The 24,704-nt window shown below is 42.2% G+C and overlaps 1 protein-coding gene and 3 non-coding genes across 4 annotated transcripts in view; 3 read left to right on the top strand and 1 right to left on the bottom strand.

The window, feature by feature from the left end:
* The window catches only part of kcnh6a (potassium voltage-gated channel, subfamily H (eag-related), member 6a), a 29,980-nt gene that overhangs the window by 2,076 nt on the left and 3,200 nt on the right, over positions 1-24,704 (top strand). Inside the window, exons 2-14 of the mRNA XM_030407748.1 lie at positions 2,709-2,939; positions 5,593-5,742; positions 6,081-6,184; positions 6,940-7,249; positions 8,592-8,794; positions 18,288-18,713; positions 19,860-20,277; positions 21,049-21,248; positions 22,354-22,606; positions 22,974-23,167; positions 23,327-23,426; positions 23,515-23,793; positions 24,093-24,276. Coding sequence (XP_030263608.1) covers positions 2,709-2,939; positions 5,593-5,742; positions 6,081-6,184; positions 6,940-7,249; positions 8,592-8,794; positions 18,288-18,713; positions 19,860-20,277; positions 21,049-21,248; positions 22,354-22,606; positions 22,974-23,167; positions 23,327-23,426; positions 23,515-23,793; positions 24,093-24,276 — 3,052 coding nt within the window. The remainder of the gene's footprint in view (positions 1-2,708; positions 2,940-5,592; positions 5,743-6,080; positions 6,185-6,939; positions 7,250-8,591; positions 8,795-18,287; positions 18,714-19,859; positions 20,278-21,048; positions 21,249-22,353; positions 22,607-22,973; positions 23,168-23,326; positions 23,427-23,514; positions 23,794-24,092; positions 24,277-24,704) is intronic.
* Positions 5,494-5,565, top strand: trnac-gca (transfer RNA cysteine (anticodon GCA)). Its single transcript has one exon. It is a non-coding gene; the product is annotated as a tRNA-Cys (tRNA).
* trnac-gca (transfer RNA cysteine (anticodon GCA)) lies at positions 21,303-21,374 on the top strand. Its single transcript has one exon. It is a non-coding gene; the product is annotated as a tRNA-Cys (tRNA).
* trnac-gca (transfer RNA cysteine (anticodon GCA)) lies at positions 24,311-24,382 on the bottom strand. The gene has a single exon. It is a non-coding gene; the product is annotated as a tRNA-Cys (tRNA).

Raw genomic sequence — 24,704 nt, 5'->3', positions numbered from 1 at the left:
GAGGCACGCACATTCCAGCCATCAATATTTGGAGCTGGGCGGTATATGAGCTCTGAATTACTATTAAGGATTTTTTTTTTCTGAGTGCTGAGTAACTCAGAGATACTTAGCGTCAAAAGGTTTGACATTACAGGAAAAACCATTATTGGAGCCCAGTTTCCACCTGACGCTGTACAGCCACAGTGTTTCCCAAAGGATGGGAGTTTATTGGTGGTGGTTGACCGTCTAAAATGTGCTGGTTTGATCAGCCATTGATCAGTCCATTGCTTAACAGTGCAGCAAGTATTTTTCCCCAGTAGTTCCCATTCCAAGCAGTCTGTTGAAAGTAAGATGCTTAAAATGTGTGGCAGAAATATTTGGGTGGGAGACCTAAATAAATTGTGGAAATGCTTTTTAAGGATTAATTCTCCCAAAAATGCTAATTTAGTTAACCCCACGTTGTTGGGTTGAAGTTTAATAGTTCACAAAACATTTCCGGATCTTGACTGCAAAACAGTGTTGCAGCATTCTCCTCAAGAACTAAAGTAGAACACTGTGCCACTATTGTGAGTTATCACAAGTTCTTCTGAGCTGTGAAGGACTCAACCCTGTAAATCGGCACACAAGAGTCATTCGATTGAGATTCGTCTAATATTGTCCAACTACGTTCTTAACCAATCAATCAATCGATCAACCCACGATGGAGTTGCTGAGCTGGTCAATGAATGCCATCGACAGAGTGTTCTCAACACGGCGTGCGGGTTCTGGTGAACCGACATGCCCGGACGGGACCTTTATGTCCGGCTACGTTAAGGATGGTTGGGAAAATTGGAGAGTCCTCTGCCTTGCCGCACTGGATGTGGAAGATGTCGAGGACGTGTACATGTTCACGTTCATGACAATTGGAACGATCGCTTTGGGATTTGGAATCTTTATGCAATATTGGAAAATGAGAAAGATCGCTACTGAGCAGACCAGTGCGAGGGCGGACAACGCCAATACTCGGAGTGCTGTGGTCGGGATATGCTCTGACATCTCAACAATCCGCGACTTCGTGATACAGATGAGAGTTGATGTAGCCACCAATCGGGAGGACATGGCGAAGCTAGCAGCCATAAAAGCTGCAGAGGAGACTGATGAATAACATGAAAATGCATTAAAGGGCTCTTACACCATCCCAACACCATCTCAACAAATAATAAATACACTGGACTTCTGCTCTCTCTCAATTGGATATTCTGACTTTGTGGCAAGCCTGGCTATAAGATGAGGCCATAAGATGAGACTGTTGTTCACTCATGATGGACTAATATGGACACATGTGCAGACACACATGTAATCTGTATGTACTGTCTAGAGCTTGAATTCAGCTCTGTATGCTACTGCTGTAATATGTTTTGTCAAAGGTCATAACAAAAGAAAAAAAGAGAAGAAAAGAAAAAAGTAATTTGCAAAAGACAAGAAAAGATCAGAATGAAGATTTTATACTGTGGGTCATGGGGGCGGGACTTGATAAGCTTTGGCTTCTCCCGCTTTTCCCTTTCGGCCATGTGTGTTGTATTATTTGAACAATGATGAAATGTGATGCTTATGAATTGACATGTCCGAAATAAACAACATAAATAAATAAAAAAAAAAAAAAAAAAAAGACGAGGCCAGCTGAAAGAAAAAACTACCAAACAAACATAAACTGGTTCCGTACAACTCATACAGTGTATTCCTTTTAAATCGCCAAAAAACCAAGATCCCAAATCAATTTGAAAACACTTAGTTTACGGCATTTTTGCAGAAGAAATCTTCACTGTAGCTGCTAAGGTAAAAGCGATAGCGCGTACCCCAGCTAAAGTGGTCGCATAAGCACAATTTGGGAACCCTCACCCGGATTAATCAAGTCGAGCTTTATGGAGCCTTTTTTTGCTTGTTTTCAGTTGTACGTCAGTTCTTAAGAAGAATTCTGCAACACAGTTTTGCCGTGAGCCTCCAGAAATATTTAATGGAACACATCCAAACACATATAATTAAAATATATAGAACAAGAAAGTGAAAAGTGTCGTATTCTCGTAAACAGGGACGAGAAAATAAGAACAATCTAGCAGAATTTATAGACAGGAACATATTGTAGCAGTAAAAGAATCAGGGCAAATAATCAAAAGCCATTGCAAAACACATGGATAATTACAGTTTAATTTTCAAATGTCAGGTAAAATCTTCGGGCTAATCACGAACGACATCAACATGTCTTAAGTTCCCCCTAGTTACATTAGAGCCGTCGTGACGCCACAGACGTTATTATGCTGAAGTGCCCACCTGCTCCACTTCAGTCCCTCTGGGAAAAACTGTGACGCTAATAACATTAGCACCATGAAAAGGTGGACTTCATTAGTTCCACTTCAGCTGATTGTCGAGTGGCCGTGCAGGAGATTCTGAACACTTGTACTGAAGCGTATTTTATCGAATCAAACAGAGTGTGTTTAACTGTCGTAAATACCCTGACGAATTTGATCTATCTAATGCAATCAATTTAAAAAAGTAGATAAGTACATATTCCAGAGTGTGACTAGGATCATAGAATATTCAAGCAAGAAATACATTTAAACAGCTTTTTACCTGCCATTTTTGATATTGCCTACTTCGTAACTTCAACTCGCAGTCACTGTTTTAATTTCCACTTGGTATTTTCTTTAGCTTTTTATACTTGAATGTGAAACTCAGCATCTTCTGTCCTTTAGATCGCAAGTTCCTGATCGCCAACGCCCAGATGAAGAACTGTGGCATCATCTACTGCAACGAGGGCTTCTGCCAGATGTTTGGTTTTGCCAGGGCGGAGATCATGCAACAGTCCTGTACCTGCCAGTTCTTGGTGGGCCCTGGTACCATGAAGAGTGCTCTGGCCCAGCTGGCACAGGCCCTGCTTGGCTCTGAGGAGCGCAAGGTGGAGATCCTCTACTACGCTAAGGAAGGTGAGGCACGAGGGCTGGAGAGGTGAAATACATTATGATGGAGAATTTTAAAAACCCCTCACAGCCTGTTTACAACCTCAGATCACTGGGAAGGAGCCTTCTGGCCATCACAAAATCTGGATTATTGGACAGCTTGACTGTCATTAAGCTCATCCCTATGTTCCACTATGTACTATCATTTGCTTCTGTTTCGGCCATTTAAAAAACGTCTTAGCAGTTACTGTTCTTCATGTGTGGAATAAGGATGGGGGAAATTTATAATAACTTGATTTCCCCCATGCTCAATGGAGCATTTTAGGTTTTAGATTGGCTAAGGCTGAATATATTTTAAAGATTTGTATGTGAACTTTGAGCTACAAATGACTGTTTCTGACGTTGAAGGATGAAGTTTCCCTGTTTTGCATATACTGAAATATATTGGATGATGACAGACAATAGAGATGAAGCGTAGTCCTAAATGTATTTCTGGCTCTTATGAGTTAATGTTGTTTCGCCTACTGAAGACGACTTCATGATAAACAGGTCTAGAGTCTATTCATGCTAGCAGCTGGTTTAGATTGGCACATGAGTTGAGCTAATATCAGCATGTTTGCATAGTTGGAATGACATTACAAGCATATTGATGTTTGAGATGTGATGTGTTTGGAGCCTAGCCCAAAACTTGGACATCATTTTGTAAATTTCTTCGGGTCGGGTGTCCATGCTCCAGTTAGCTTCTAAGTACACAAAGTGCACACAAAGTACAGCTAGGAGCTGGCCTGCTGTTTTGCAAAATGTAAAGAAAAGTATTAGACAAATTGAAACGGTTCGATGAAAAGTAATGGGATCACTTATGACAAGGCATCAAGTATTCGCATCATCCGTCCAATTGACATTTCACTCAAAGCCAAAGCCTAACAGCCGAGGAGATAATTCTGGGGTGGACCAATTGACTTTCATTGCCATCCATAAACCCATCACGCTAATACAAACAGATGCTTATTTTTATTAAAGGCCATTTGATCTGTTTTAATAACAGTCAGGTGTAAAGTGACAATCAAGATTAAGATTTGCCAACAAGTTCAATTAATTCAGGTAGAATAACTGTAAGATTTTCTTTGATTGTAGTAGTGTAAATGCCAAACAATTGAACAGGAATGAAAAAGATCTTACTCTCGCACCTCCATGTGTGGCGACCACTTACAGTGACCGGCCATGATTTATGCAGACCACTACAGACTCTCCGTGATCTTGAAAAACAGCCATCCCGGCCAAGGTAGGGTTGTTAAAATCAGGCTTTAAAATCCCGTAGTGTATTATTTCCTGCAGTGAGTCACCATCTTAGGAAGACCAGGCAGGCAACATCAGCATCTTAATCTCTTCTTAAAACCAGATGCAAATAATGGACGTTTGTTTTCTTTGCCTCACCATATTGGTTTGTTTGTATAACCTCAATCCCTTTTTTTTCTTACATATCCCTCTATCTAAACGATCTTCTCCTTACTGTTCATCAGGTTTTTGAGGAGTCATGTGCAAACAAAAAATATGATTATCACAGATGGGGAGGAAAGAAAAACATGACACGCATAGAGACTTGGAGATCACGATATCTAAACTGTAATGAGGGAACTGGAAGAAATGACACAGCAAGATAAGCACTTAACATTTTGATCTGTCATTTATTCAACGGCATTTTAATGAACGTTCTCACCTTTTAAACCTTCATTTCCTCGTGACTCTCTGACTTGATATAAATGCTATCAGACTGATCTGTTGCCGCTTTGGTCAACTGCAACCTTTTTAGTTCCTTCCTCACCCATCTATCTCTCTCATGCACACGGAGGCAGAAACACATAATGGAGGCGAGCGAGTGCCTCTAAGCTCAGGACGATTACAGTCGTACACCATGAACACAAATACATTTACTGTCTACTTACATACAAGGACATGTGTCTTTTGTTTGTTTTGGACATTTGGGCATGGGGCGTACAGTCTGCAGAGAGCTGTTGTCATGGAAATGTGATCAGCATGCCAGCTCAAATCCTCTAAGCATCTATTTGTTTTATCTCCCGCTTCCCACTGTGCTCCCAGACTGAACACGCAGAAAAAAAGTGATTCAGAACAAATCGGCTGCGCTCACCGGCTGTTTTTTATTTCTTTACCTCCAGCCTGAATTCCTGTCGGGGGTTTTTTCTCAGAATGAATGTGGGACTGAATGCAGGCAGCACACAATGTGTGTGTGGACATGTGTGTGTTTGCGTGTGTGATCTGCTCTCTCCCCCGTTTCTAATTTTAGCTCACACTGATTGCAGACTGAAGTTAGACCTGACGGAAGTGTTGCTCATTTTGCCTTTTTTTTTAGCTTTCACTGTTTGAAATCAGTCCCTCCTTTACCCCCTCCAATTTTCTTCTTTTTTTCTTTCTTTTTTCTTTCTTTCTTTCTTTCTTTCTTTCTTTCTTTCTCTCTTTCTTTCTTTCTTTCTATTTTATTCCCTCCTGTCCTTCCTATGGTGTTTTTCTGACCTTCCTCAAAACCATAACGTGATGAAAAAATAATCAGATGTCATAGACATGAGGGGATATAGCTCAGTGGTAGAGCATTTGACTGCAGATCAAGAGGTCCCCAGTTCAAATCTGGGTGTCCCCTTCTTTATTTCTCTTTCTGTGTCCTTAGGGACCTGCAGACCGTGCCTGGTGGATGTTGTCCCCGTGAAAAACGAGGAGGGAGTTGTCATCATGTTCATCCTCGACTTCCAGGAGCTGATTGATCGTTCTCTCAAGAAATCAGGCCTCAGGCACAGAGTCGCCCAAGGATGGTTTTACTGTAAAGCCTTTAACATTTCTCTTACACCTTGCCTGCATGTTATCTATTCAAGCTAAGTCTTTCTTTGTTCCTGAAATAAACTGACGTGATATTTTCCAACTGTAAAATATTTGCTAATTGCTGTTTGCTCCACAGTGCTCCATCAATTTATGTCGCATGTCATGATAGTATTCAACGTTGACATTTTAATTAATAGCTATGCCATGGTTGTAGTTTCCAGTCATGGAAACCCGCTGAAATACTCTTAGTTATCATTTTCAATGCTCTCTTTAATGCAGTAAAAAGGGAAAATGTAATTTTTTTTCTGACAATGGCTGAACTAAACGTTTTCCACTCAGGTCAGAACCGCAGGTTGAAGATGAGGCTGCCGGTGCTGCGGTCCATGCGACGAGCTTCACTTTCCAAAGATCAGTTTGAAGGAGTGGTCGTTGACTACCTGCAGGTGAGGCGGTGTACACACACACACACACACACACACACACACACACACACACACACACTAACACACACACACACTAACACACACAGAGGCAGTGCAGAAAAACAAAGTCAATTCAAATTCTGTGTGCGGCCTTTGCAATAGAATTTTTGGATGACTGTTCCCCCAGCCACTTCACTGCACTGACTTCACTGTTTTTCACACATGCACGAAGAGCACAAAACAAAAAGCACCCTGCACTCAAATTATCTAGAGACACCAAACCTTTTAGTTTTTGGGCTTTTGAAATTCCAAACATTGAAAATGCGCTGTGCAGTTTCCTGTTTGTCTCCTTCAAATAGCAGCAGGATTTGCTTAAATTTCTAAGACTGATTTCTCTGCCCAAAAGACAGAGAAAAGGAAGAATGTGGAGGAAAAAAAATCAACCCAGGTTGAGTTCATCTTTCTCTTCTCAGAGTCTCCTCTCACTTCTGTTTAGACTTCTCTTGTGTTTTTGATGAATGACTTCTTGTGACAGTATTCATACCTGACACCGGAACTGTATCAGGCCAAGTCCAGCTAATGTGCATTGTGGGGCTCTCTGGCAGGAATTAAACATTCTTTTCTCTTCCAGGTTTACTTTATGTGTGATAAGTTTGGCTGACTTGATATGCAAGACACAGCAAAATTTTCACGAATACTGCTGACAAATAACCTTTTTCTGAGAAATAGTCATTTGTACACTTGAGACGTAGGCTCCTGCTTTCTGTCTGTCACAGCCAAACAGCGAGGAAGTCCCTCTCAAGGAGTTTCGGATCCCATCCAAAGAGAGTTGCATGCAGTCTGAGACGGAGGCTCTGATAGAACAGGACCTGGATCCTCCCTCCCCTGCAGCCCAGTCCTCCACCAAGCAGCGCTCCCTGCTGACCGACCGGCTGGACCCAGGCATCAGCTTCCCCAGGGGAAGCTTACCTCGAAGTTGTTCTCGAGACAGCGTCCGTAGCCTCCGACGTGCCTCGTCACTGGACGACATCGATGGGATGAGGGTGGAATGGAACAGTCGACCTGGAGACCCCCGAACCAACAGCAGTGAGTGTCTGACTGCGACACTGCGAGCGTCTCAGAGGGAATTTATGATTAAAATATCAAATTACTAGAAGTACCAGAAAAGGAGTTTCTTACACGAAGTCCAGCCTATTCAGTTGGCAGTCAGTGGCCCCAAAACAACCTCTAGGTGGCCCATTATACATACATCTGATATATGAAAACATTTGAACCACATATACAGTATTATGTCCATGTATGTCTGATACACATATGCTTATCAATGGGAAAGACATGAGTCACCACTGATCACTTATCATATCATAAACCTCATGTCAATTCTGAAATCTAAAATCGACTATTAAAACCCTTTTAAATAGTCTGCTGAAAATGTGTGGACCACCTACATTTCCTGGTTTTAAAAGTCCATTATATTTAATATGAGGACACCTGATTATCATTACTATATGCAGACCACTTTCATATAATAAAGATTATAAAAAGAAAAAAATAAGATGGAAAAAATGGTTTGTAGTGAGTTTAATGAGTTTAAACAGTACAGACAGTATAGAGTCAACCACAAGAGAGGCATGTAACAAAGCTGGACTGAACCGTGGATGTTGCAGGTCACGGTTGTCATCTTAAGCCGGCGTAGCTGCACTCCAAGTTGTCCTGTAATATCATCTTAACACACCTGCCAGCCAGTCAGAAGGATGTCTGTACCATGGCCATAATGTACAGGCAACAAAAACAACAAGCAGCCATCACAGATTTTTCATCACGAATCAGTAAAAAAACTTTCCTGTCAGACAAGAAGAAAGCCAGAAATAGCACTTACAGCTGCCTGATGGTTGTTCCAGCAGAGACACACTAATCAATCCCTCTGCCGGTTTGTGTGTGTCTGATTGTGTGTGTGTGTGTGTGTGTGTGTGTGTGTCTGTGTGCGTGTGTGTACGTGTGTGTGTTTGTGTGTGTCCCTCTGCTCTCAGGGGAAATACTTTGTGAGGAAATCATCTTTTGGTGCAGGATACAGGTTCCAATCATACTCGGGACTCTCACTCTGTCTGTCACATTTTCTTTCATTTTCACCACCTTTTTGTGTCCATCTGTGTCTTTGAGACCGAGGCGAAAATGTAGTCTGATTGCAGTCTGTCCTGATTTTCTTGTTGAGTACAAGAAAGAGTGGATGGGCAAAAACAGACTTTAGACTGTAGCTACAGTATCTTTGTTTTAAAATGCACTCTGCTTTAGACACTTTAACAAGTTAGAAGTACATCATCATCGCAAATTAGTCAATTTCATTTTTAGATATTAGTTTTTTCACATCTCACTACCATTCATACATTTCCTTGAATTTAATTGCTGATGTCGTTGGTCTTTGTTGCAGATCTGAAGCCCAGTGCTCTGAACTCCACATCAGACTCAGACCTGATGAGACATCGGACCATCGGCCGCATCCCTCAGGTTACCCTCACCTTCAGCTCGGACCGCATGAGACCTCCCTCGCCCACCGAAATTGAAATCATCGCACCCAGCAAGATTAAAGACCGAACCCAGAACGTCACTGAGAAGGTCACTCAGGTCACACAGGTAAGACCAGAAAAGTGAGACGATGAATCCCATTTCTTTTTCTGTCTGTGTGCTTCGAAAAACCTCATCTGTGAGCTTGTTTGTGAGCTGAATGACTTGATGGCTGCTATCAAAAAGCTAATGCTGAGTGTTTTTGTTGTTTGCTTGATGAAACATTTATAATGGATGTGCCTGCACCCATCGAACAACCACCATTGTGATGGAAAATAATGCGAAAAGGGCAGTTTTAACCAGATAAAAGACAGATTCTGCCCATAAGGTGACAGAATTCCACTTCTCAGTGCCCTTATTTCTAGTTTGTCTAATTTTATAGAAAGGTATTTGTATCATAATGACAATGAGAAAGATCATCACCCTGATGTCAACAGTGATGATTCTTGGAAATTATTCGGCAAAAGATCTTAACTGATTTGGAGATTTGTATTTATTTTTTGCTTGTTTCACGACAGTGCTATTTCAAGATTTTGCAATATGGGATTAACGTTTTTGGAGGACTTATGTCGAGTTCAGTCTCATATTAAGTTTTCTTTGTTACCTGTTTTTGGTGGTTTCTGAAATGTGTCATTTCGCCACCTCCGGTTGTTGTCTCGGCACATAGTTCAGAAAAAGAAAGAAAGACATCTGCAGTCACAGGGTGAAGGTGTGAAAGAATCATCTCGCATCTCACCTGAGGTGTGACATCGGTGGCAGCAGCAGCAGAACGCGCTCATTAGCCACCTGTTATCGCACCACGGTGTCTTTGAGCACATTTTGGCATACAGTAACCTCACACACAGGAGTTTTTCCGCCGTGGAAAAATACTTGTAAAAGTTTCTGCATATATAGAGATCAATAAAAATATATAGTCATTATCAGTAAAATGTGCTCAGATATTAAAAGTTAGAGATCTACTTGTGAGTAAGAGTCTCTATTCAAGCATTAAAGTTCATTGAGGATAATGAAATAATGTTTGCGATTATTATGATTCTAAAAGAAAATGTTTTGTCAAAGTGACGCACACTTGTTTATCTGTGCATTAGAATCTCATTTTAGGTTTCCTATTAAATTTCAATCTGTAAAAGTAGCTCTTGCAGTTTGATGTAGGTTGTGAAACACTGACAACAATCTTTAGACATTTAGTGGAGACAAAGTGGTATAAGTTGGTAATAAACTGGTAATATTCAAAGTGTAGTACTTGAGCGAATACATTTATATAATTACATTGAACATCTGCACACACTCACAACATTAATGTCACGTAATTGCCTGTTTGGTAGAGCACAGAGGCGGCAGTCTGACACTGTGGCGCACCCTTAATGCATCACATTAACCCAGTTTATGTGGGGGGCTTCCACAGAGTTCACTGGACTCTCTTTTCCAACCAGTCACAGCCATAGAGTTATTGTTTTATTGAGTTATGTTTTTGGCCCATTTTATGCGTTTGCTTAGGATATGGTTTGTTATTTAGCAGGGAAAGCTCATAAACCAGTTGACAGACTTCAGTGACAGTTGGTGGTGAATTGGGGCCACGGAACAAGTGATCTGGAGGCCATGTTGTAAAGCTGTTTACATTGTTGTTCATAAATCATTCTTGTCTTCTTGTCTGAAAAATGTATATTTATATTTTTGATGTTTAAAAGTTTTTCTTTAGTTGGTCGCCACATTCATGTTTTATGTTTTGGCAGATTTGACATAACTGCGACAACATTTGAACACGATGTACAAATGTTTTAAAATAGATATACATTGAGGACAAAACATGCAGCACTAACAACACACACCGACACATGTCCCAGGCATTAATCTTGCATAGATTCTGGTAACACGTCTGTTTTGGTTTTTTTAATTGGGTCCTCAATTTGCATGCTATTTATGCAATCATATCGCCCTGTGTGACTGCTCTGTGATTGAATGTTGCTGTTTCGGTGGTGGTGAGATCTCGCTTCTTCACACCAGGAGGGAGAGGGGTATCGACAGCCGGCTGTGACTCAGTACACAATGCGGAAGCAGCGTGGCGTCTGTGGCCCTGAAAAAACTGGCTGGACAAACAGAAGGCCTCGTCCACGGCCTGGCAGAACACTCCACTTGTTATCTCAAGTCTGCTGACGTTATGTACAAGTTTGGTTAAAGAGTGAGCGTCCACTGTGTTGGGAGTGTGGTGATGCTCTTTATGTTTCTGTTGGAAGGTAGTGTGCTGTTATTGCAGCTGTCTGTCTCCTATTATCAGACAGTGTAGCCCGGAGCTGTGTCTTCAAATCTTGTTTTCTGGAACAACGAGGGACTGAGATATGCTCTTTCCAGTGCACATCAACGTGTTTCTGCTATCTGTTTTATAACATAGAAGGAACAGTGTGGTGGCAATTTATGAATCTCAGATTGTGATATATTTTATCTTGGGACTTGACCTTCAAAAAGATTAAACTCAGTATTGTCTTCCGTACGTGTTTATTAGGACGTGTTTCGGAAACATCATGTGAAATCCAGTTGCATTAGGTTGTGCTTTAGTGTTTTAGCTGTCTCTGTAACAATCTATGTAGTAGCGTGACATCGATTGAATTTATTTAGTGTTTCCGTGCATGAGTTTTAAGATCAGGATCTCGGACCGGACACTTATTAACAAATATGAAAATAACAATAGACACAACAATGAACAATATTTCAGAGCACACTGCTGGAGAGGATGAGTTGATAGAGAATATTCTTGTATTGGTTTACCGTGTGTTACCCAGCACCAGATGACACCTAGGTTTATTTGAGATGGACATAACAGTTACATCGGTGCTGCGATGTACAAAGCAAAACACTTTCCCCAGGGAAGCTTTTGAAAAGATTACCAGTGGTAAGAAAAAGAAGAAAATGAAGAAAAAAAAGAACGAGAGTGAAAAATACAATAGAGGTATAAAACTGCAGTACTAAATGTACAGGCACAGAGCGTCTTTACAATATATGAAAATTCTACTTAATATATAGATGATATGTTCTTTCCGCAGAAGAGTTCCATCATCTTGTTGAAAACCTTTTTAAAATAACATCTGTTCCTTTTCCCTCGTTTTAAAAAAGCCAGATTTTTTAAATATGTAAATATTTTCATTAAAATACTGGACATAAGATTTCTCCAGTCTCAGCGTTTGTGCACTGGAGGCTTCAAGTTTCCACATGCAGACTCCTTTAAAGTGACACAACCAAAGAGGAACTTTCCCAATTAATGAGATACATTTTAGAGATTTCCGGACACGTATCATCCTGTACAGTGAGGCTCAAACATTAACAATGATAAAAGACATTTTTGAGTGGAGGAGGATTTTTTCTGACAATATACAAAATCAATATCGTGTTGCAGCAAAACTAAAATTGGGTTTGAAATATGTGGGTAAAACTTTACGACCTTTACTGTGTCAGTTAATATAGGAGTGTTTCATCTGCTGCGTGATGGTATTCAGGCAGCACAGTGAAGGGCGTACTCACTGTTGAGTATGAGGGTGTAGGCTGCATGGAGATATTGTGGGGATCACAGAGTGTCTCTGAAGCTGCCTGTGAGAGCGGAGAGGGGTTCCGATGAGATGAAGTTATATAAAAAATGGCGGCGGCTGTGAGGGTTATTGAGCGGCACTCGGTGGCTTGACGCTGTCAGTGACCTTGGCCTGTCGGGCTAATGGAAGTGGAGGGTAGCGGCCATGCTCTCTGTGCATCTGTCAAACCTCCAACTGCTCTCTGGATCACACTGCAGTCCCCTCTAGCTGCCTTCATGCTGGTGCCAGTTTGGGTTTTTGCGTCCTGTTAAAACAGCTGGAACTGACTCGCAGTTGTGTCACAGTCGTGGGGTCGCAATCAGATGCCAAAGCCTGCAGGTCAGGTTCGAGGTCACAATAAATCGTTACTGTTGCCGTGCAGGAACAAACTGCAGTGGCCGACAACATTACCAAACGGAAGTTTTCTGAAGAATTACCAAGTTGTTTATTGTGTTACTATTAAAAAGAAAAACAATGTTGACTTTTTTGGTTATACAATAAAAGTTTTCTTTTTTTTGTGCCTTTATAATTGGATTTCGATTGGCACCTTACAGAAAGGGAAATGAAGGTTGTCATTGATCTTTGCTCATATTGATTAGTCTGCATAACAGGGAGCTCACAGCGTGATTGATCTGACACTAGCTTGCAAAAGACGGGCTGGTAACTGTAGAAAAGTGTGTGTGTGTGTGCGTGTGCTTTTTGAAAAAGCAGAAGTGTGTTTATGTGGTGCCCCCTGGCTTTGAATCAGCTAACAACAGGACACTGCAGATTCATCTGGATGCAGTTTGAATTAACTGTAATTTTGGTTTTTGAAAGGTGGCACCATGATGACCAAGTGTGAGTGCACAGTTTAGATGTGAGGGTTAAACATATTTATATTTACAAAGTATTCTGATTTAAACTTGTACGCTGATCAAACTATGTGTTCAAGAGCAGCCATCACTCGACAGTACAAGTAAATACACATACATTGAGGAGGTTGCATGACTCTCCTCCAATAAACTTGCCAGATTTATTATATTCTTCTTTTTTCTTTTTTCTTTTCAGTTTAATTTTATTTAGTTTCCACAGTTTAGTGTGTGTATACTCTGTATAGGTGACTGACTCAGTCATGGAGACTCAGTCTAAATTAACATGTGCACCAAGACCTCTTCATGTTGCTGTGCTGACATATTTGACCGGACTTGATGAATACAATACATTTCCCGTATATTTCTCTTTATACTGTACATTTATTTATATTACATGCTATATATCTATATATGATAACTCAATTCATGTTCTCCGTCAAGGGAATTATGTTTTGGTTGTTTGGTTGATTTGTCAGCAGGATTACACCAAAAAACCTTCTGTCTCCTATTCACAGACTACAGACTTTCACAAAACTTGGACAGAGGATGGGTCAGCATTACCTTTTAGTGCAGATCTGGATAAAACCACTTTTGTTATGTTTCTTGGTGAATAACGGATGGATGGATCTTGATGAAAGAAATCCGCCTTACTTAGGTTTCTGTTACCACTGTGTGAGGAGGAAAGGGGACTGCTGAGCCTTGGAGGTGGTATGCACTCTACTGAGTGCCATTCTAGCTGCCTATGAGACTTCAAATTGTAAAAACAAAACAACAACAAAAAAAATATTCACTAGTTTGTTTTGTTTGTTTTGTATTTAATCTGCCTTCTTTGTTGCTGCAATTCACTTATAATAACTCAAAAACAGAACATCACAAATTGTGTCAACCTTCGGAAAATTAGCATATGCAAAAAATACAAAAACATAGATAAATTTACATTGAATGTAAATACAGTAAAAAAAACATTTGCATAATTGTCACCCAATAACCTGACCAACCATAGATGAAGCTGCCTGGAAGTAGCAGTCAAACAGTGAAGAATGCACAGTAGAGTGCTAAAGGAAAGCTCTGGCATCTTTAGTTCAGTTAAAGCTTGACCGTTTCCTCCTGATAGCAGTCAAGCTGTCTTTCGTCACATCAAGCAGGACCGACTTTGACTGCAGTTATTGCTTGTGGTGGAGGCGGTGCCGTCATTCGATGACCCACAGGATCTTTTTTTTTTTACGTGTGAAAGCGTATCCCGCAGTGAGGGCTGGGCTACAGGCAGGGAGGATGAACGAGGGAGCTGGAGGGAGGGAGTTACAGACGTGTGGACAGAGGTCCTTCTCCCTCCGTCTCTCACGTCGTCTCTTCTTGTTTACCTTGTGGTGGTGCGCTTCAGCATGAGCTTCAAGCATAAACTGCAGCCTGTGAGTACCTCATCCCTACTAGGGTCACTTCGAGCTCCCTGGTGTTCTCTTCACACTCTCCTCTTCTTTATTCGGCTCCACTTCCCTATTTGTGAACCTTTCCTCCTGTTCCTCCACTCTTTCCCTTCCCGCTTATCTCCTGTAGCTCCACAGGTGTGCAACATCAGCCATTTCACCTTGAGGTCATGTCATTTGATTTTCAAAAGGTTTGCGCATGGAGCCTTCATCTTATTTTGCTTTTATAACATTCTGAGTCTGAGTTGCTCCTCTTTTAGGTTTACTAAAGGGGTTTCTAACATACAGAAATGGGTGTTGTGTTTTTTTGTAGAGCAGAGGACGTAGTGGCTGAAAAGTTGAATTTCATGTGAAAGATTTTGCACTTTGCATTGTGTCATTATTTAAAAGTAAGATAAAAAGTATAAAAATGCAATCCATAATCTCGCCTGACATTTTATGATCATGAATATTGAGTGCCCAATCTGTAATCTTCTTCTTTAAATGCTCTAGGTTCACATATTTTGATTGTTCGGTCTCTAAAGCTTCCCTTGCACCTCAACACCCTCAGCGGTCTTTTCAGTCTAAGACATGTGAAACTGTGAACTCCAGCTGTGTTAATCATGAAGTCAGAGAAGCGGCAGGGAGCTGTGGCGTGCCAACTGGTGGTGGCAGTTGTTCGCTGGTCGTCATTATGAAACAGAGCGGACAACGTCAATAACTTAACATTTCTTGGATGAGTGAACTTCAGCTCGTGTGTTTACGTTCTCATTACTGTGGTGTCTTTTCACATCTGTTCAGCTGCTGTGGTCAGTTGACCGCACAAAGGAGCGACACAGGCTGAAGAAACTCAGTGAATCCTGTGCCATGTGCATCCACAACATAGTTTGTAAATGCTGTATTCTCTCGGTCATATATAAAAATAAAAATAAACAGATTTCATGGAGCAAGGGCAGAAGCCGACATCCCTGTGGTTATACTTCTGAATGGAAAACATATACTGAGTTATTATGGGTATTCCTTGAGAGGATCTAACTTAATTTTTTCCACCCTGCATTTTGTTGACCAAATATGGCCAAGTGGGCACTTGGTAAGCTTTTGAAATAGTACTTTGTCCTTGAGGATCATTTCAATTTGACTATTTCTAGCCACTGTTTCCATGCAAGCTGGGAAACTGGAAGGAAACAGCATTTTTGCGAGGGGGGCCAAAGTTGAACTACTTGTGGTTCCTAAGTGAGTGTTGTGGAGGCGCTGCACCTACAGGTCAAACAGGTCCAGCTTTGGTGACTCTGACCATATTTATGCAAATCAAAAAGCAAATGAGGGTCTAACCACTGGATGTTTTGTTGGGCTATGGCAAGACAACAATGCACACAGAGGATTTTTTACATGTGCTTGTGACTTATTGAAGATGTGGAGGTCAGCAATGGGCCATCAGAGATAGATAGTTTGCTAAATGAGAGTTGTTAAATCAGCCAAATAGAGTCAGCCAGTTAACAACAACTAGGCAAAATCACTCATGCTGCATGGCGCCCAATCAATGCCTGCACTTTATTCGGGTTCACAATTGAGCAGAACGCCGGCAGGAGGGGTCACGTGGTCTCAACAAAATGGGAATCACAGAGCCAGGTGAAGCCACAGTGGGCTCTTTAAAAGCAGCAGTTAGAGGCCCGACTCAGTTAAGCGCCCGTGGGTGGAGGACGGAAACTGTTCGCTCTGAATTTGGGGTCTTTGTGTGAGTCTGTTGTTTATCTGCAAGAGTGATGCAGGACAGGAGATGGCCACGACACAAGGGGCAGGTAGGGCTGCAGAGGGTGTGGAGGAGGCTTCTCCTCTGCTGCAGCTGTGAACACCAGGAAGAGAGCCTGGACAAAGAGGCTCTAATTGTTGTGCCGGTCAGTGGGATCTTAATACTCAATGCTTTACTGATTCTCTCTCTGTTAATCTACTGCTTCGTGTTGGGCTGCCTGTAAACGCAGTTCAACAGATCATTCAGGGAGTGGTGGCAACGCTGGATTGGAGGAAGTTTGTAGCTACCTCCGGGCACAAATTGAACGTTGATGCTTGATTGGCTTTGACATTGACTGTCCACACACAAGCTTTAATACAGAGTGTGTGCAGCGCATACTAACGCAGGGTATTTTTGTTGCCTCTCTCGAAGTGAAGTGACAGACAACTCACACTTTCGAGCGCTTGGCTCTGATTTCTTTTGTCTTCCCATTAGAAGGGGAGGCCGTGTCTCAGTGTTTACTTTTTGATCTGTCTTTGCTGATCTGGGCTACTGCGGCTACACTTTCTGCATCCCAAAACTATTTTGCTTTTAATCTTCAGCAGCACTGATTCCGTTATGCATCATGCCTGTTTATTTGTGTCTGTTTGTTCCATTTCTCCTGCATAATTGATCAACGAAAATATTTTTGCTATGCTCTGTGTAACAATGTGAAGCAATTTTCCATTTAACTCAACTTTAAACTGAGACCTTTCCTTCCCTTCCCCGTCTCTCTTGGTTGCCAAAGCAATCCTATGGATGATGTGTTTAAGTTGTTAAATGCTGCTGGACTGTGGATTTCTGTGTGAAGGACCTGGTTTTCTGACGCAGTCCAAAGGATGTGACTTGATGTACGCTCTCAAGTGCCTCTTAGCTCTGCTAACAGAGAGCAACATTAGTTTATAAATGGAGACTGCTAACATAAACCGATGACCGGACTCCAGCACAACACAGAAGTTCAAGTTCTGTTATTTCAGAAATGATCAAATAAAAGCATAATACTGTTGTACTGGGGCTGCTTTTTTTAGGAGAGTATAGAGAATCGTTCTGTGTTTAAACCACTGGAAACCACAAAGTCAATGATATTGATCTACAAAGTAATAACGAAAAATGATAAAATTTTCTTGCAAAGTCACTCATAATTTTACTATCCTGGTCTTTCTTCATTTTACTTTTTGCTAAAGTGTAAAAGAAAAGTACATTTCGTAAGTTAAATAAACAAATAAATAAGTTCTTGTCTCCCCAAATAAGACTTCTCATGGGTTGCAAAAACTTTTCATACCTGTTTTAGTGAAATAGTAATAATGATAATAATAATAATAATGATAATAATAATAATAATGATAATAATAATAATAATGATAATAATAATAATAATGATTGAAAGCCAAATATTCAGCCCCCCCCCTAGATTTAGCTAAACAGTAAAAAAAAACAAAAAAAAACACAAATATGCAGACTGTCAATACCTACTATAAAAACTAGAATGGCAGGAGAGCGCATACCTCCGCCAAGACGCAACAGTCCCCTTTTGTAATCACTCATGGAGTCTGTTCTGGGTCGAGACCAATCCTCCATCAGAGTTTCATGGAAATCTGTTCAGTAATTATTGTGAAATCCTGTTGATCAACAATCCAAACAAAGAAAACGGACATCAGTGAACACAGAACCTCTTTGGCAGAGATAACGACATCACATAAAAGCAAATAGATACAAATAAAAACAATTAAGGCCACATCACATCACATTTAAGTAACTGAATAAGCTACAAATAAAAACAATGAAATCAATCAAACAATAAAGAATCAAATAAAAAGACAATGATAAAAGCAATTCTATAAAAGTTACATTTAATAAGCAATTTGAATATGCAACTTCCTCTCAGCTCAGTCTCTATAAAGCACACTTCTTCATCCCTCTAGTTATGGATCATCCTCCATTATTTATAACGTCCTCACCACTGTCCCGTCCCTCTCTCCTCAGGTGTTGTCCCTCGGTGCTGACGTGCTACCAGAGTACAAGCTTCAGGCCCCACGCATCCACAAATGGACCATCCTTCACTATAGCCCCTTCAAAGCAGTGTGGGACTGGGTCATCCTGCTGCTGGTCATCTACACCGCCGTCTTCACGCCGTACTCGGCCGCCTTCCTCCTCAATGAGGTGGAGGAACAGCGGAGGAGAACCTGCGGCTACACCTGCAACCCGCTCAACGTGGTGGACCTGGTGGTGGACGTCATGTTCATCGTGGACATCCTCATCAACTTCAGGACCACCTATGTCAACCACAACGACGAGGTGGTCAGCCACCCGGGACGCATCGCACAGCACTACTTCAAGGGCTGGTTCCTCATCGACATCGTGGCCGCCATCCCCTTCGACCTGCTCATATTCCGCTCCGGGTCCGAGGAGGTGAGAGGGACAGTGGAAGTCAACTGTTTCACCAGTGTTGTCTCACACAGCTAAATGCACCGTTTTCACAACAAACCAAAACACAAACATCGTATAACAAAGAACCTTTCCTGCAACAAAGGTCTGTTGGCGAGCGATGTCACTTTGGTGGTTCAGTAAAACTACAACACAAAAGCAAGCGTAAGATGCTATAGAACCAGAGGCTGTCACAGAGAAGTGTGTCGGGCTCTGGTTCTCATCAATCATCCTTAACACAAGTAGGACCAACAGTAGACGGTTGCAAGCTGCTTTGCTGAGATATTGACCCTGTTTTGAGGAGGGCACCACTTGCAGAGCAGTCACAGGTCTTCAGAACTGCAAACTGAAAAAGACACAAACTAAATATTTTGTCTGCACCGTCCACCAAAATTAACTAAAATTGGTTATTGCATTTATTGTAAGCTGTAGACCATCTTCGGATAAGATCACAATTGCTGTGACATCGGTTGTGATGTTATTGCATTGACCACAGAAGATACGGACAGACACACACACAGAAAATACCTACTACACTAGAGTGGAGGGGAATGATTGAAACTGGAATACGGAGATTTCCGGCTTAAAGCTACTGTAGGCCAGGGGCATAAAGTGGGGGGCAATGATCCCTTCTCCATTTATTACCTCCATTTCCGTCCTCATTTTGATCATAACAACACAACTGTAAAGTTTTATGACTGCATTTTGCACAGTTGCACAGTTATCACCTTGACAAAATTGAAGCCAAAGACAGAGAGCCATATAAACACCTGCCAAAGTACAGCACATCGCCTCAGTGGTAGTTCCAGCGTGCCGTGATCAAACACTCTCTCACATACACACCAAACCACAAAGTGAAAACAAACAGAATTGCTGCCGGTAGCGAGTAAACTAGGTCATGTAGTGCCAGAAGCATTGTTGATTTTGGATAAACAACTTCTTTAAACAGTTATTAGCAACGTTCAGGGTTTTGAGATACAGTTAATCCATTTTTTATTTTGCATGCCAGAAGCTTTGATTTACATTTTAACACACACAAAGACCGTTTAAATCTTAGAAACAGACAACGCCACTAGTTTGATCTTATTTTACACAACATCACTCACATGAGGTCTGTTCTCTCTCCACCAGCCTCAGACGACCACTCTGATTGGATTACTGAAAACAGCCAGGCTGCTGAGGTTGGTACGAGTGGCCAGGAAGTTGGACCGTTACTCAGAATATGGAGCTGCCGTCCTCTTCCTGCTCATGTGCACCTTCGCCCTCATCGCTCATTGGCTGGCCTGTATCTGGTACGCCATCGGCAACGTGGAGCGCACAAGCTCTGCCCGCATCGGAGGCATGAAGATCGGCTGGCTGGACAACCTGGCTGAGCAGATTGGTAAACAGTACAATGACAGTGACGAAGCCTCCGGCCCCTCCATCAAGGACAAGTACGTTACAGCCCTCTACTTCACCTTCAGCAGTCTGACCAGTGTTGGTTTTGGGAACGTCTCACCAAACACCAACCCAGAGAAGATCTTCTCCATCTGTGTCATGCTCATTGGCTGTGAGTAGAACGAGTAACATACCTCCACTTTTAAAGCAGCTGTTGTTTGGTGTGAACACGATCAAGAGAGAGACAGAATCAGTATGATCAGCCACAAAGATTTTGAATCCTGACTGTGATGGGTTTTGTGATCCGATTGGACCAGCGTTTTGTGGCAATATTCAAAGCTACAGTCTTCTTAATGTGCAATTTTTTTTCTCGTATCGTGCTAAAAAAGTAATAACTTGTTTCCCCCCTTGAACTAAGGATGCACAAAACATTTAACTTGTTTACGGGGTCACCCCTCTTAAGGTAGGGTGACCTATTGCAAGTCATCATGATCAGACTTTAAAATCTGGTGCAGTCGAATGTTTCAATTTAATGAATTAAAAACTGTATATTTCTTAAGGTGAGAAAGCTTAAGACTTATTTACAGCCTTGTTCAATGACGATCAGTCAAACTGACTTGGGCCAAAGCATCTGTGAGAGATAAAACGAAATCTGAAGGACAGTCTTGGTATTTCTAATGACCAAAATATCTGCCTGAACTCCATCCTTCAAATTAGTGTTTGTAAAATTAATCCATTTAAGAAAGGTTATACCAGCATGACACCAAATTACTTTAATTGAAGGTGAAACTTATTGTTTTAATTGCTGAATTTCTTCGCACTGCGTGCTGTGACCACAATGAGTTGTGATTTCATGTTGTTGCCTCTCTTATACCAGTAAATCAACAACTTTTTTTTATCATATCCTGGACCATACTGTGTTTCTGTCCTCTGTCCTGTGCAGCTCTGATGTACGCCAGTATCTTCGGTAACGTTTCGGCCATCATTCAGAGACTGTACTCAGGCACGGCCCGCTACCACACCCAGATGCTGCGGGTCAAAGAGTTCATCCGTTTCCATCAGATCCCAGGAGGCCTGCGACAGAGGCTGGAGGAGTACTTCCAACATGCCTGGTCCTACACCAATGGCATTGACATGAATGCTGTAAGTCATGTAAAAGAAAAATAGTGCTTCAATTGTTGAAAATTGTCTGTAAAAGGGGGTATAGCTCAGCGGTAGAGCATTTGACTGCAGATCAAGAGGTCCCTAGTTCAACTCTGGGTGCCCCCTGGAGTGCACTTTATCTACATACTCCAAAATCCCAATTCCTTTTCTGGCCATGCAGCCAGAAGAAATATAAAGAACTGCCAAGAGTGAATGTTTAAGAGTTGCAGGAATTCTATAAACTGCAGACGTCTACTTACTCCCTCTCCTGCTATTGGACTATATATGCATTTGTTGTTCTAACCTCAGAATATCTCACATCTCCTATTAAAAGAAGATACTTAAATAAAAAGCGATTGCCTCTCCCTATTTCTATATCTGCAGCATTGCAGCACCTCTAATACTCTGTGTTTGACCTATATGGGTTGTTCTGTCCCGCTGCAATGACCCAGTTTTCTTACAGCGAACTTTCGTGTAACCTTGAGCTGACATGAACAGAAACCCAGGTTTTCAATGTCGCACTAAAAGCACATTTTCTGCCAACGAGAAATATTTTTTCTTTTCATCTTTAACTTCCAATGAAATCTTTTCCCCTTAACTTGAAACAGGTTTTTGGGATTCATACATGTAACTGTCTCACCCAAATAAATCATTATTAGCCTAGGGGGTATAGATCAGTGGTAGAGCATTTGACTGCAGATCAAGAGGTCCACAGTTTCACTCTGGGTGCCCCCGTCTCATGCAAACAAACTAAAGAGTATCTGCTGTGTTGGGAGGTTTCGTTTACAGTGATGTGCGTCATATCGCTGCTTCAGCTGTGGCTGCCAACAGCACCAGAGCACGATGAGAGAGAAACAGCATTAGCAGCTGCCAATTCAATGTGAGAATAGATAATCACTTGCAGCTACTGTTCTTTGTGTCCCGCCTGAATCAATCTGACACATTGCACTCCTTCTGTCACTAAACAATTTATTTTTATTTACCTTTAAGACTCCTTTTGCATCTGCATTTTGAGAAAGTATGGTTTCAAAGATGCTCACAAATATGCGCAAGAATAGTTCAAAATAAAACCTTCACTATATCTATCTGATGCCCTCTGTTGCAGGTTTTAAAGGGTTTCCCTGAGTGTCTGCAGGCTGACATCTGCCTACATTTGAACCGCACCTTGCTGCAGAACTGCAAAGCTTTTCGAGGTGCCAACAAAGGTTGCCTGCGAGCTCTCGCCATGCGATTCAAAACCACCCACGCTCCGCCGGGCGACACTCTGGTCCACAGTGGGGACATTCTCACCGCCGTCTACTTCATTTCCAGAGGTTCTATAGAGATCCTCAGGGACGATGTGGTGGTGGCCATACTAGGTGAGCCGAAGCGACAGTGGGAGCTGCTTACACTGTCCCTTTTGTTTGTTTGTTCTTCCACCGGACTCATCTCGTTCCCACAAAGCCACAGCCAAAACTCTCACTGCCCTTTGCACACACTTCTTTGTGTGTTGTGTTGCCAGAGGTGTTGTGGGCACGGCTCCACTCTCATTCCACTGTGGCATTGATCATCAATAGGGCCAGCAGTCTGATACAAGCTGCATAGGTCATTTCTTTTTCAGCTGTGTTTTAGGGGAACAGTTTGTTCATCAAAATGTTGTCAGTAAACTATTCTCACTATAACTTGCGGTGGCTGGCTCACTTGGTCAGACTTGTACTGATTTATGCTCGTCTGTGGTTTCTGTAGGAAAGAACGACATCTTCGGTGAACCCATCAGTCTGTACGGGAGGCCAGGTAAATCCAGCTCTGATGTCAGGGCTTTGACCTACTGCGACCTTCACAAGATCCTGAGAGATGATCTGCTGGAGGTGCTGGACATGTATCCCGACTTCGCCGACATGTTCTGGAATAACTTGGAAATCACCTTCAACCTGAGAGATGTGAGTGCCACCGGAGGGTGATGTTACACAGAAAAACACCATCTAAGTAGTGATCACAGACAGAAATGAGAAAACAATTTAAGACAATCCCAAAAAAAAAATGTTGTGCTTGAAGGATGTGTTGTGTATTTCTGAATTACTGAAGCTGATATGTATCAGGCAGATAGAATAAACCAGCCAACCCCAGGCAGGGACTCTGAATGTGGCTACCGGCGGACAAGGCATCGGAGAAGCTCCCTGCGACGTCGAAACAGACCAGGTGAGTGGCGGTTCCAGGTTTTACACATTTCCATACGTTTTCGTTCAGCTTAATCTCGTCTCGTCCTAACATTGTCTCGTCTGTACAGACGGCATGGACCGCGAAGACTCCTACCCCGATCAGCCCTGTCCGATGGCAAACCACCACCAGGGCACGATGGCAGAGTCCCACTGGGAGGACCTCTGCAGCAGTGGTAGTATCTGTTCGCAGTCTAGTGATGAGGAAATGAAGCCCATGGGACACAGCAAAGGGGAGCTGTACCCCCCCGGGGGCGACACAAGAGACTATCCCCCAGCAGTGGTCAACCTCCTACCTCACAGCGGACCCTCAGCTGGGATGACACCACCTGGAGGAACACCGTACTCAGGTAAAAACGACCTACAATCCCTTCATCAGCCATGCATGAGTAGCCTCCAGCAGACCACACTGAGCCTCAGAACATTTAAAGGTGCAACATGCAACAACAAAAAACTCTAAAATTTAATCTAAAATTTATCTAATCTAATCTAATCTGAAAACTGAACCACAGAAATGCGTAAGAAAATGTTATATTGTAGCATTTGGACATGAAGAATTTTAGAATGGCGAGGACTATATCTTAAGAGTACAGTTTCTTTTACAGTTTGCGTTCCAAATTAAAAGGAAAATTCCTCATCTTCTCCACAGCAACAGCCCCTATCAGCATGTCAGGCCTGTATGGCTACTGGCCAGGCCGCAGAGCCAGCCAGTTCTCAGAGAGCCAGCGACGGGCCTCGTCGGTCAGGGCCAGTTTCCACCCTCCACCCTGTGCCGAGGATCGGCCCAGCGAGCTGGAATCCAGGCTGGAGCTGCTGCAGTCGCAGTTAAACCGGTGTGTTGTGCCAGAGCAAAATGTGATCAAAAGAAGGGGGCACCCGGATTTGAACCGGGGACCTCTTGATCTGCAGTCAAATGCTCTACCACTGAGCTATACCCCCTGGTGAAGGTGTTACTCCTGTGTGTTTATCTTCATTGTTGTCATTCACTGACTAATGCTTACTTTGGAGCTCCGCCTTCGTTTCCTGCTGTGTTTGCATATCAGCTCCCAGCTGGTCATGTGCATACAGGTGTTAATGTGAGTTACATATGTATGAGAGACATGAAGGAGAGAGATGACGAGAGACAAACAAAGATAGGAAAGGGTCAAAGGTCAGACTGAAAATTTAGAAAGAATTCTACCCTGTGAAGTGAACCGTGTATGTGCCTCCTCTGAATTGCCCGTCTGCTTATGTTTGCGGCTGACAGAGATCCTGTAGAGAG

This window comes from Sparus aurata, chromosome 23, assembly GCF_900880675.1.
Source record: "Sparus aurata chromosome 23, fSpaAur1.1, whole genome shotgun sequence".
NCBI lineage: Eukaryota > Metazoa > Chordata > Actinopteri > Spariformes > Sparidae > Sparus > Sparus aurata.
The sequence above is the reverse complement of the archived record's forward strand: the minus strand, read 5'-3'. Positions and strand labels throughout refer to the sequence as shown.